The 13,852-nt window shown below is 46.6% G+C and overlaps 1 protein-coding gene across 6 annotated transcripts in view; it reads right to left on the bottom strand.

The window, feature by feature from the left end:
- Positions 1-13,852, bottom strand: part of IQSEC1 (IQ motif and Sec7 domain ArfGEF 1) — a 661,275-nt gene that overhangs the window by 34,251 nt on the left and 613,172 nt on the right. For all 6 annotated transcript variants that reach the window (XM_029050996.2, XM_029051004.2, XM_029050998.2 and 3 more), the window contains 2 exons: positions 11,310-11,471; positions 1,484-1,606 (listed from right to left, as the gene is read on the bottom strand). In XM_029050996.2, coding sequence (XP_028906829.1) covers positions 1,484-1,606; positions 11,310-11,471 — 285 coding nt within the window. The remainder of the gene's footprint in view (positions 1-1,483; positions 1,607-11,309; positions 11,472-13,852) is intronic.

Genomic DNA, 13,852 nt, shown 5'->3' with positions numbered 1-13,852 from the left:
CTTGTTTTGTTTTGTTGTCTGGCTCCCCCTTTTAGACTGTCAGCCCACTGTTGGGCAGGGATTGTCTCTGTCTGTTGTCGAATTGTACACTCCAGGTGCTTAGTACAGTGTTCTGTACACAGTAAGCGCTCAATAAATACAATTGAATGAATGAATGAATGGTTCTGTCTACAGTGATGGGAAAGTCAGGGAGAGGGTAGGGGTCGGGTGGGAAGATAATGAGCTCTGTTTTGGATATGATACATTTGAGGCAATGGGAGGACATCCAAGTAGAGATGTCTTGAAGGCAGGAGGAGATGCGAGCCTGGAGAGAGGGAGAGAGATCAGGGTAGGAGATGTAGATTTGGGTATCATCTGCATAGTGATGGTAGTTGAAGCCATGGGAGTGAATGAGTTCTCCAAGGGAGTGAGTGTAGATAGAGAATAGAAGGGGACCCAGAACTGAACTTGGAGGAACCCCCACAGTTAATGGGTGGGAGACAGAGGAGCAGCCCCTTAAGGAGACTGAGAATGAATGGCCAGAGGGATGAGGAGAACCAGGAGAAGACAGAGTCAGTGAAGCCATCCCCTCTTCTAGACTGTGAGCCCGCTGTGGGCAGGGATTGTCTCTGTTGCCTAATTGTACTTTCCAAGTGCTTAGTACAGTGCTCTGCACACAGTAAGCGCTCAATAAATATGAGCGCTCAATAAATATGACTGACTGACTGACTGAATGAATGAATAACGTTTCCAGAAGAAGGGGGTGGTCTACAGTGTTGAAGGCGGCTGAGAGGTCGAGGAAGATTAGGATGGAGTAGAGGCTGTTGGATTTGGCAAGGAGAACATTGGTGACCTTTGAGAGGGTGGTTTCTGTGGAGCAAAGGGGACGGAAGCCAGATTGGAAGGAATTTGGAGAGGAATGGTAGGAGGGAGATAACTGAAGGGAGCCATGGGGTCAAGGGTTGCTTTTTTTTTTAGGATGGGGAAACATGGGCACGTTTGAAGGCAGTGGGGAAGAAGCGATTGGATGAATTCTGAGTTGGAGTAGGCAGATTTACATACATTAAGGAGCTCAAACTCAGACAATTAAGAAATGAGCCGTTGATATTTTTCTGGGTTAAGCAGCTAAACTCCTCAAATCTTGTGGTTAGCTGCAGGATAACACTATAAATCACCACTTAGTCTAGGATTAGGCAAACCTGATGGTTTAGAGAAACATAATTCCACAGGCTACACTTTGGTTATGGGAAACATTTTATTACAAAATATTTTTCAAAAAGCTTAATGAAACTCATCTTAGGTCACAGCTCTCTGGGAAGGAAGGGATGGGATAATCAGTTCATAAACTCTATTGTAAAACAGCATCTAATATTATTCTTGATAATTTTTCTTAATATTTCATCAAAATGTGTATTTACGTAACATCCAAAATTTGATGCTGAGAATTCAAGGAGCTAAGTCCAAAGATCTTCTCACACATCACATGTCTTTTTATGGTTCTTACCTAAATGCTTCAATAAGTCGTTCAACTTTCTGAGCTTCTCCTTGGACTCTGATGTGAGCCTGAAACTTCCTGAGAGCTTCATCCAGTTCCATTGCTGAGAAGTCCATCTCATCCACCACACAACTGAAACACAAAGAAAAAAAAACCCAGCCCCTTTCAGTATTCCTTCTCTGACTAATGTCCCGAAATACCAGCATTGATCCACTGGTATCTATCCAAGTGATGTCAGTAACAGTTCAAATGACAAACTATTGAACAACAACAACAAAAAAACTACTGAAAAGGAATAAAATCAGGAACTGAAAACACTGTATCATTTTTCTTCTGTGTAGGGCTATTGGCTTATGAAACTGAAAAAAAAAAAAATCAATGGAAGAGTCTCCTCATTTCCATGAGCAAAGATTAGCAGTGTTTTTGCAAATTACTAAAAAGAAGTAGTGGACTTTACACAGATTAGAAAACTGATCCTCTAATATAAAGGAGGCATAAATTGGTTCTCATTAGACAGTTCGTTGTTCCTTTGGGGTGAAGAAAACTATTAACATAGGTCAAACAGGTCTACATCTGGTTATGAGATTCTGCCATTCTTAGACAAAAGCTACCCTACCCTTCCTTATTGCATCTTCAGACCTTCTGATTAATAGTTGTTGACATAGACATTAAGAATACACCATTCAGTACTGAGAAAAACTGAAACAATAAATAAATTAAGACTGGGAATTGTCTTCTTCCATTAGCAGGTTTCAAGCCAGTTTTCAAATGAAAAAGATTCTGTTTTCCTGCTCTCCCAACTTAACTTTGATCTCTTAATAATAGAACATTAATCACCACAACTTGCAGTTGAGGGCGGCAGATACCTTGGTCGGAAAAATTAATCCACTTAAATAGGCTCTCCATTAGATGTGCAGGAATGGCAGACTGCGATAAGCTAAACCCACACACGTCTCTCGGGGAGGATGACAAATCAAACAACAAAGACCCTATTTTCAACATCTACACTAGAGACTTTGTGCCAGAACTGTATTCCTGACTTTCTAGCTGAACGGAAGAAAGCAGAGTTTTCCACCTGTGATTCTATTTTTCTAAACTTGTCTTTGTTTGGTTATTCAGTGGTGCTAACGAATGTGGAGGCAGGAGGACCAACTTCAGGAACTTGGGGCTATTTTTTGATTGAAGGACACAACAATGAAAGGATTTCCTACTGAACGGGAATAAATGGGGATGCAGGAGCAGCAGCCTCCACACCAGAGCTACACTGAGAAGAATAGGACAGGAGTTGCACTTGCAGGAGTCAGCAGTCAAGTTTGAGAAAACAGAAATAGACCAGGCACCCAATGATTCACCACTATCCACCAGTACAATTGCCTAACTCAGGCTTTAAAAAAAAAGAAAAAGACCCTCCCCCCCCAAAAAAAACCCCATACAATTACAAAAACAACAAAGAAGTGGTTATTTTAAAGACCAGACGTGTTGGAAGGAAAAATGTTGACCAGGGAAAAGAGAGACAGCCTGGAGCTCCTTATTTCCCCAAGAAAGTTTAGGTCAAGCCAGAATTGCTCACTCAATCAAGGGGGAGAAAAAGCTGGACCTTAGGAAAGAAAGTCAAATGACTTGTTGAGAGGCAAAGTTTCCTCTAGATGTCAGTCTCTTCTTGGCTCCCTACTGACATAGTACTGGCTCTCCACCATCTCTAGTCCCCAAAACCATTTATTTAACCTACCTTTATCTCAGCTGTAGAGATGCTAATAACACATTCCACAGCAACATGGGTGTGCCCTGATAGTGCTACGGCTGTTTATTTTGAGCTCATTTTTGTCTGTTTTGTTTGTCTGGTCTTTGTTCTTTATTATGCCAGTCCCTGTAGAAAACACCTGTTTTAGCCTGAAAACTCTAAGTGAGAAGGGATAGCATCCTTCCAGTCGACCAGACAATTCCAAGCACAACGCTTTACCTTCTCAGTACACAAAGGAATATTTGAACCCATGGTGAGACTCCCCACCATCTCCACAAAGATGGAACAAGGTGAAATGGGCTTCAGTTGTAGCAGGAGGGATTCAGATTAGGAATTAGAAATGTGAACAAATACAGTCATCTACTCAAGAGTTCTGCTGCTAAAACCATGTGTGATTAGCAACATAGCAGAGTGAAACAGATTGAAAGAAGACAAATTAAAACAAACAGAGAAGCAGAGGTAGAGGGCATGCATGGCGAGTGGCCATTTTGTTGGACTGGTGAACTAAACTAGGATATGTGTTGAATTCCTTGGCTATTAAGTACAACTGATTGACCACAAGAATTGGGAGACCCTGGATGATATAACTAATAGAGGTTGTACCGTCTCTTTCTCTGGGGTTTTAGAACAGGTTAGAAAAATGATTCTCTTGAAGTCATCATTACTGAACATCTAATGTCAGCAGAATATTGTACTGGGTGCTTGAGAGCACACAGTAGAAGCACAAGGCCTGGGACAAGGTTTCAGAGCAGAGGCTTTTAAAAATTCAAGTTATCATGGCATGATGGTGATAATAATCTGGAAGAGGGAATGGCCAGTGAAATCTCTCATTTTATAGATGACACTAAGGTCTCCTAAGTGGTAAAATGCTATGCTGATTGGGATAAACTGCAGGAAGACCCCAGAAACTTGAGGAAGCAGAAAAGTGGCAGTTGTGCATCTAATGAGAGCAAGTGTGGGTGACCCATGTAGAGGGGGAAAAAAAATCAACCCCAGAAACAACTACATGTTGATGGACCAGGAAGGACCAGTCACAAGTGAGAAAAGAGAACTGGGGGAATCAGTGCAGACTGTTCCTTCAACGTGCAGTAGGATCCCAAAACATCAACAAAATGCTGGGCATTATCAGGCAGGGCACAGTTTTGCCACTACTTAAAAACTGAGGTTACTTACCTGTAACCTTGGTTCTCTGAAGGTGTGTGGTCTCATCAAAGCATTAGGTAGGTTCCTGCCAGGATACTAGAGAGCATCAAAACTGCTGTGAAAAGCTTCAGGGGCTGCCCTGCCAGGGAGGACACCTGAGACCCATTCCCCATGCCCACCCTAGGGTACCTGTGCAGGGTAGCCCCTTCTCTTCCAGATTGCCCCGCAGAGTGGGAGATAATGAATTGCACCAGAAAAATACAAATCAAGAGGTTACTCAGATACAAATTTATACAGATGTACAGGAATTGGTCTCATCCAAGGGGACGGCGGTGAGACCACACACCTTGGGAGAACTACGGTTACAGAGAAGTAACCTTTGTTTCTCTCAATAGGTGGATATAGGTCTCATCAGATCATCAATTACGTCGACTGTGACACTCACAGATTTTTTTACCGAAGGTGTTATTGGATCGGGTGGTAAAGGCCTGAGTGACCCAAGTGAGCTTCTTGGTCAGGCATTGGGTCCAGGTAGCAGTGTTTGCAAAGGTCCACGGGCCGAGCCAGGTTGTTGCCTTGCATATGTTATTGATGGGCACGTTTCACAGCTGAGTGGCTGCGGTAGCCAACCCCCTCACTAATGGGGGGTCCCGGTGTCGCACAGTTGGGTGCTGGCCTTGCCGGAATAAAACTGGATGCTGGCCGTGAGCCACTTACACAGAATTTTCCTGGAGACTGGCTGACCCATGGAACAGGAGCCAAACAAAACCAAACCACTTCTTTTGTTGCTGATTTGCTTTGTTCTGATTGGGTAGGAAGTCGGTACATTCTGGGCACTGAGAGGGTGCGGTACTACTTCTATGCCATCTCCATGCGGTCTGGAGAAGACGACTGGGAGGATGTGAGGGTTTTTTTTTTTATATGAGTCAGACTTCATCTTGAGGAAAAAGGCAGGATGTCTATGTGAAGAATGGCCCACTCCTCTTGGATTTCATAACAGGAGGATCAGAAACCACAGCCTGGACCTTGTTGACCTATCTAGCGAAGGGCACAGGCATTTGGAAGAATGTCTCCTGGAGATAAATTTTAGGGAGTTCGAGTTTAGTAGCTTGAAAGGTTCCTGTGGCAGTAGTGTGGAGGTACCATCGTTGGAGGGTAGATCTAACCATTCATGAACCTGGAGCTGGAGGTATGGGAGCCCACACTGTTTCATGGAAGGAGGAGAGCCCCTCTAGGTGCTCTTTGCTTTTCAGAAGCTGGACTCACAGTATCAACTATCGAAGGGGGGTACACTCAAGGAAGGTGGCAGGGTGCACACCAAGCTGTGACTCAGTGCCACTTGTTACATATTTCCTTTGTGGACTGCTTTCTCTAACTGAGCTTTATGGAGACTACAACTCCCAAGGCTCTCCGTCTGGTGCTCTCTATGCTTCCAGGAGCCAGACTGGTAGGGTGATGTTTCAGAGTTAGGATGCTGGATCTGGCCCTGGTCCTAAGTGAGGGTGGTTGGTCCAAGCTGTGTCTTAAAGGTCCATCTGTCAGTCATTCCTGCCTGGGTCAGAAGGGGCTGATCAGGATGAGGCTTCCTCCTTATCAGATCAGTTTTGCATGTGTTCAAGATGAGGGACGAGATGGGTCAGGGGGACCCATCAAGTAGGCCCTTGTTTCTGGCACACTGAGTAGGCATTTGTGGTCTTCTTGCCTGGAGCTGGCAGTCACAAGCAGAAAAGTTAGGCCTTTTGGTCCATCAGCAAGCTGCTCATCCTGGATAATAAGTAGGGTGATAGCATATATGGCCTATTAACCACTCCCAGAGTTTGTTGTTTGTCTGCCCAGGGCAATTGCAATTGGGTTTTTGCGTTCCTATGAAGCAGGAGGCTAATAGCGGGGCTCCATTTTTGAGTGTTCTCCAATAGACTTTCAGAGTCTATTTGCTCAATAGCCTGAAGCAGGTCCCTCCCGTGCTATTTATGTAATTCACTGCTATACAATTGTCCATCTGGAGCCCAGTGTGATGACCTTGTTGGAGGTCAAGGAAGGCCCTGAAACCATTTCTACTACTTATCTTTCCAGATCATTCATGTGGAGACTGGAGGCCAGATGTCCTGGGATCTTTTCTGTTCACCAGCCTTGACTGGTGATGCATCCAGGTTGCATTTCACTTGTTATGGGTGGGGGCCAGACATCTAAAGTCCTCTCAGGACATGAGATTCTGGGTAGATGTCCATCACTGCAAGCAACTGGTGACCGTGTCGCTAATTTGAATCTTTTTTGACAAGCAGTCGAGATGCCTGACACCAAGGAGGTTAATTGAGTTTTCTGCATTTTGGATACTCACAAATGGCATGACATCCAGGGGTAGACGCATTAGCCATGGCAGTCACAGAAAAGTCAGTGCTGGGTTCCCCCAAGAGAACAGGACGGCACAGATTGTGTTCTGGATGTCCTTGGCCGTTTGCTGGGTGGAAAACTTCTAGATAACATATGTTGAGTGGGGCTCTGAGGAAAGTCACTGCTTGCTTTGGGGAGCTGTAACTTGAAATCCAGCTGTGTATGTTTATATCCTTCCAAACATACTGTTCTGATCAGCTCTCGATGGGACAGTCATGCAGGTAATGGGAACATGTGAATTCCCTTCTTCCCAGGAAATACACCAGGGGTTAATTTTAGCCCAAAAGGCAACACCCTGAATTGGGAGTAGAGATGTCCCACTTGGAATCGGAGATTTTTGCTATGGGCCAGGTGTATTGGGATACGACTTCCTTGAGGTTCAAGGCACAGATCTAGTCTTCTTATTGTAGGAGAGGGGACGATCACATTGACTCTTTCTTCACCACAAAAGACTCGTCTTCCTGAGGTCCAGACTAGGCTTCATACCTCCTGGCTTGGAGCAGGGACAGGGAAGTTGAGGTCAAGCTCTTGCCCCTTTATTTTCTGGGAATGGAAAGTAAAAACACTTTTCTCTAGTAGAGCACCTGCTAGCATCATCTTACTGTATCCCTTGAGGCGGGAAGCTCTCTGGGGGTCCACCCAGGGGCCTTGAGGTGACTTTCATGTGATAGGTCTGTAACAATGACGGTGATCCGATGGACAGTCATTAGGGATGACCACTTGCAATCTTGCCCCTAAGGGTATGTTTTTGCACATGGCTCTGCTTATGCCATGGGTGGGTACTAACTTTTCTCCTTCTGCCACTGGTTCCAGCTGACCATTTGGTTTCTGCCCACACCACTTGGATGTTGAAGGATGGCTTTCAGGAAGTTGGATACTCACAGGCAGGGCTTAACTTAATTGATGAGACATGAACAGTAAGTTGGCCAGCACCTTGTAGAGGCTCTTCAGCCCCGGGAGCTGAAGGATTCCTGGGCCCAGTTCATTGTCAATCTACTGCGTTGCTGGGAGTGGAGTCAATTTGCCTTTTATTTTGACCTAGAGTTTGCTTTAGAGTTGGGTGATGCAGATGAGGTAACTGGACACTGGCTGTTAGGCATTTGGTGTGGTATATCCAGTGAGTGGATGGGTCTAGTGATTTTGATACACGGTGCTGTACTTGGGGACTCTGGATTTTTGTTTGCTTTCCACAGCATCTTTGACCAAGCCACTGGCATAAGGATTTTTGCTGCACTTCTATATTTCAAATACAGCTTCCCCCACAGAACAAAGAGGGTCGGAGTTTAGAAGATTCCAGAGACCCTCTAAGTCAGCTTGCTTCATCTTGGGGTGGAATGGAGCCATCAGTTTGGAATTCTTGGGTGCTAAGGTGGGGTTCTGCAGGCTCAGGGAGCATGGACAGTCCAAGGGCACTCTCTTCCACTAGTTTCTATTTCCCCTTCCAGTTGGACAGAAAACATGTATGCACTCTCTTGCCCCTCCAATTCACCACTTGCCAGAAAGGAGGAGGGAGAGATGAATCCTTGGAAGATGGCATCTCTGTCTTACGTTACTTGTGGTGCAAAAAAATCTGGTCCCTCGTGACTTGGTGTGGCTCCGGCCCCGCTTCATAGGGGCATGGTGAGATGGGAATGGTGGGGGAAGGGCAGTAGGACCTTGTTGTGGGACCACTGAAGCAATCAGATTCCTTGAGAGGGCTTCATGGCGGGTGGACCAGAGCTCAAGCCGAAGTGCCTGCCGGCGTGGGAGTTTGTTGTCTTGGATGAGACAGAGGTAGTGGGTGGGCTCAGGGGAACCGGGACAGGGTCAGCTGGTGCTGTGGTCGGCGCAAAGCGGCTTACCTCGTCCGGGGTTTCCGTGGGCAGCTGGGGTGCATCTGACTCCAGCAGAATGGTGAGATCTGTGCAGCTTTTGCACTGTCCCATCTGATCCTTGGCAAACCTTGATCCATAGGATTGGCACTTTCAGGCTGCAGGCTTTAGTAGTCGAAGCCATTGCACCTACAAGCAGGAGGAGGAAACGGCCAGAGCAGCGAAAAAAGCTTACCTATAAAACTAGGCAGGCTGCTAGTTGACAGAAAAGGGCTGGGGGGGGAACCCCAGCAGAGGGCTTCTCTCTTTGGGACCCTCCCCTCAGGGTCCCTATCCCCAAGCACGGTCCTCCAATCCCCTAAGGACTGAGATGCTGTCTCAGAGGAGGGATTGCTAGCAGGCCCATTTTCTCCCTATGGAGAAAAACCAAAGAAAATTGCCTTGGCCTTTCAAAAGAGACGTCCCACCCTCCTTCAGCAGGAGAAGCTCCCAGCTTCTTTAAGGAGGGGGGAGGAGAGGAAGGGCCGAAGTGTAGGACGGAGGGGTTGGTGTGCTCTTGTGAATCAAATTTGTTTCTCAACCAATCACCACTTGGAAAAGAGGTCTAAGATGGTTTCTGTTTCCCTCTTGGCTACCAAGCTGGCAGCTCCCATTCTAACCAGGAGAATCAAACCTCGATCCAGTTAGAATCTTGGGAAATCTTTTCTGCCAACTGGATTCGGCTTGGGATAGCAGGGGGAGGTGATATGGATATACAAAGGGGCAGCCTTGGGAAGGGGTCTCCCCTGAAGGGGCAGACTGGGACCCTTCCCACACCCCATTGGTCAGTGCCAGAAGAGGCAGGTGGCGGGGGGGGGAGAGGGGGAATGGTGGATTTTGGGGCGGGGAGGAGTGTGCATTGTGCTGGGAGGGGTGAGGCTACGGACCTCTTTCCCTCTCTGCTTTTGGGTCTGGAGTGGGAGGGGACCCGGGCTGGGCCCAGAATCCTTCCCGCAAGGCTATTAAGTGGGAAAGGAAAGGAGGAACCCTGACCCTAGCAGATCAGAGGGGAAAGGGAGGGGGTGGGGAGAGGGAGAGGGAGAGAGTCTCCTGTCTCCCTGCAACTGTCTGAGGAAACCGTTGGGATCCCAGACTGGAAGCCCCTCTTCCTCAGCCTCTCTGCCTGAGCAGGAGGGAAAGAGGGTGGGGGAGTGGCCACTTTAGCACCTCATAGGCGGACTATTTAGGTGTGGATATCCTGTCTGCTGGGGGGGAAGAGGGGAGGGGGCTATCACGACCCTCTACCCTGTCCCGGGTCGAAAGTAATGGACTTACCTTTCAATAGAAGCTTCTTCTGAAGTTCTCCTGAGGAGCTTCAGATTGCAGTGTGAGTCCTCTGGCGGAGAAAGGAAATCTGGAGAGGGAGGGGCTACCCTGCACAGGTATCCGGGGGGGTGGACTTGTGGAGGTGGGGGAGAGGGATAGGGCCTGGATCTCCTGAATGAGTCTCAGGTCCCCTCCCTGGCAGGGCAGCAGCCACTGAAGCTTTTCACAGCAGTTTTGCTCCTCTCTGTCATCCTGGAAGGAACCTACCTAATTGATGAGCTGATGAGACCTATACCCACCTTTGAGAGAACCATCGTTCATCCCCACCTTGAATACCGTGTCCAATTCTGGTCTCTGCATCTTAGGAGGGACATAATAGAGCTGGAAAATGTACAGAGAAGAGCAACCAAATGATCAGGGGAATGGAGCAGCTTCTGAACAAAGACAGACTGAAAAGATTAGGACTCTTCAGACTGGAAAGGCTGAGAGGGGACATGACTGAAGGCTACAAAAATCATGAAAGGTGTGGACAGGAAGAACATGTTCAACAAATCCCACAGCATTAGGTCTAAGGGACACCCTCGGAAGCATGAAGGTGGCGGGTTCAAAACAAACAAGAGAAAACAAAAGCATTTGGAATTTGCTACCACAGATGGTTGGGCAAGCAGAACACACCAATAGATTCGAGAAGGGATTGGATAACAGGCAAAGGATCCAGAATGGGTTATTCAAGGCAAAAGTTAAGGGTATTAGAAGGTGCAAATAGATTCAGAAAAAATAGGTCCTCGATGAGTTATCAGAGACAAAGGCTAGGGATGTTAGCTGGCACACCCCTAATCATGCAGCTTGATGTCAAGGAGGGGAACCACCAGCTTGATCCTCCAAGCATCATTTGGCGCCACAGAATACTAGACTGGCTGGACCACCAGTCTGATCCAGGATGCTCTTTGTACTCTCAAGCAGAATGGGTATATGGAATGCTTAAGGCCAGTTCAGCCCACAGTGATAACCAAGTTTTCACTACCGGGTTTGGAAAGAATAATGGCAATTTCTCTGCTCTGTACTGACAAAGCCTTATGGAGAACAAAATGTGATTTTTACTTTACACAATAAAATGATTTCAGGGCTTGAGCAAGGGGCCCCAGATTAATATGACTTCTCCTCCTCCTCAATGATGTCACAAATCACAGAATAAAGGCTGCTAAGGAATCCATAAATTCTCAGAAGTATTCTATAGAATCAATTCCATGGCGAACCTGGCACTGAGGCAAAATAACGAGCTATTTATTTTCAGGCATGTGTGTGACATTCTCCCTCCTTTCACACAAAATATCCTGCCTCCCTTTGGAAAAACATGATCAATAATCATACAGAACGTTTTTCAGAGCCTTTGATCCCAAAATGTTCACTTCATGTTCACTACCCTGCCACGCATGGTACTCACTCTAGTACGTCCCGGTTGAACTGCTTCTGCCGGTTCCCCAGGAACTCTCCAATCATTTGTCTGCTGAGCCCTTTTCTCTGCAGGAGAAAATGAGCAACACCCACAGGTGTGTCTGGGACAAACCCTCGCTCAATGAGGTATTGGACTCCCTTTTCAGGTTTCCTAGATAGAGGGGAAAACAAATAAACAAACAAACAAAAAACATTATTTCCCCATTCTCACTCCACAGAAAAATACCCTACAGGCTCCCTCAGCCCGGGCCCTGCAGCAATGTTTGTTTTTCTGATTCGATGGGTTTCACCCTTAGAATCCACGACTCTCCATCTGCAGGCGGATTATTCAGCCTTCTGTTTCCCTTCTGCCCCTCTCGTTAGCACCTAACAATGATAATGGTGGTATTTAAGTGCTATGTGCCAAGCACTGTACTGAGTGCTAGAGTAGATACAAGTTTTCAGGTAGGACGCAGTCCCTGTCCCACAGGGGTTTCACAGCCTAAGTAGAAAGGAGAACAGGTATTGAACAGGTATTGAACCCCCATTTAGCAGATGAGGGAACTGAGGCACAGAGAAATGGAGTGACTCATCTAAGGTCACACAGCAGGTACATGGCAGAGTCAGGATTAGAACCCAAGTTCTCTGACTTCCAGGGCCAGGCTCTTTCCACTAGGCCATGCTACTTCCCTCCACAAGGAGAAAGATGAAAAAACCTGTCTGAATGAGTCCATTTGTCTTCTTTTAAGAGAAAGTTCGCTATTGCGGGAGGGGGCATGATAGGAAAGGCACTGGCTGACTTACAGTTTAGAAAATGAGGATTTTAATCAATCATATGTTTGAGCACTGTTATTTGAGCACTTACTATGGGCAGAGCACTGTACTAAGTGCTTGGGAGAGTACTGTAGACAGCACCACCATCCTTTCTGTCTCCCAAGCCCACAACTTTGGTGTTATCCTTGACTCCTCACTCTCATTCAGCTCACATATTCTGTCCATCACTGAATCCTGTCAGTTCTACCTTCATGACATTGCTAAAATCCTCCGGTACCTCTACATCCAAACTGCTACCAAGTTAGTACAGTCACTCATCCTATCTCACCTGGATTACTGCATCAGCCTCGTTGCTGACCTCCCAGCATCCTGCCTCTCCCCACTCCAGTTCTTACTTCATTCTGCTGCCGGGGTCATTTTTCTACAAAAACATTCAGGACATGTCTTCCCACTCCTCAAAAAACTCCAGTGGTTGCCCATCCACCTCCACATCAAATAAAAACTCCTCACCATAGGCTTTAAAGCACTCAATCACCTTGCCCCCCCCCCCCCCCCCCCCCCCCCGCCTCCTTGCTATTCTATTACAATCCAGGCTGCATACTTTGCTCCTCTAATGCTAACCTTCTCACTGTGCTTCCAACTCATGTATTTTGCCACTGACCCCTCATCTACCTCCTGCCTCTAGCCTGGAATACCCTCCCTCCCCAAATCCGACAATCACTTTTCCCACCTTCAAACCCTTATTGAAAGCACATCTCCTCCAAGAGGCCTTCTCTAAGCTCTTCTTTCCTCTTCTCCCACTCCCTTCTGCATCCCCTTGATTTGCTCCCTTTGTTCGGCCCTGCTCCCAGCCCCACGACACTTAAGTACATATCTGTAATTTATTTATATTCATGTTTGTCTCCTCCCCTCTAAAGTGTAAATCTATTTTGGGAATGAATCTGTTTATTGTTGTATTGTACTCTAAGTGCTTAGCACAGTGATCTGCCCACAGTAAGAACTCAATAAATATGATTGAATGAATGACAGAGTTGGAAGACATATTCTCTACCCACAGCAAGATTATAGTCTAGAGGGGCAGACAGTATTTGCACAGAGCATTGTACTGAGCATTTGGGAGACTACATTATAACAGAGTAAGTAGATACATTTCTTGCCCAGCTCTCTGCTGTCATCATGCTTGTCCCCATTAGCATGGATGCACAAGAGCTGGCTCTATTGAGCTCACCCAGGAATTAGGGTCCTGCATGAAGGACGGTGCTATAGTTTTTCAATGGAAGTCTGGTGGAGTCTAGTATTGCAATACTATATAAAAGCAAAAAAGGGGAGGGGAGGGGGCAGTGGGGGAGAAGAGGTGGAGGGACAGGTTTTGACTAGTTCCACAATTCTTACGGGAAAATAATAATAATGGTATTTGTTAAGCACATACTATGTGCCAAGCACTGTTCTAAGCACTGGGGGAGATACAAGGTAATCAGGTTGTCCCATGTGGAGCTCACAGTCTTAATCCCCATTTTACAGATGAGGTAACTGAGACACAGAGAAGTTAAGTGACTTGCCCCAAGTCACACAGCTGACAAGTGGCAGAGCTGGGATTAGAACCCACAACCTCTGACTCCCAAGCCCATGCTCTTTCCACTGAGCCATGCAAGAGTGGGAGGGTGTTTGAGGAGGGGAATCTTCTCTACCATGGTCTGCTGCACCACCTTCGGAGCAACCCAGGAGATGCTTAGAACCAGCTGGGAGAGTGACATAGCCAAATCAAGTAAAGGAGCTTTC

Source organism: Ornithorhynchus anatinus, chromosome X1, assembly GCF_004115215.2.
Source record: "Ornithorhynchus anatinus isolate Pmale09 chromosome X1, mOrnAna1.pri.v4, whole genome shotgun sequence".
NCBI lineage: Eukaryota > Metazoa > Chordata > Mammalia > Monotremata > Ornithorhynchidae > Ornithorhynchus > Ornithorhynchus anatinus.
The sequence above is the reverse complement of the archived record's forward strand: the minus strand, read 5'-3'. Positions and strand labels throughout refer to the sequence as shown.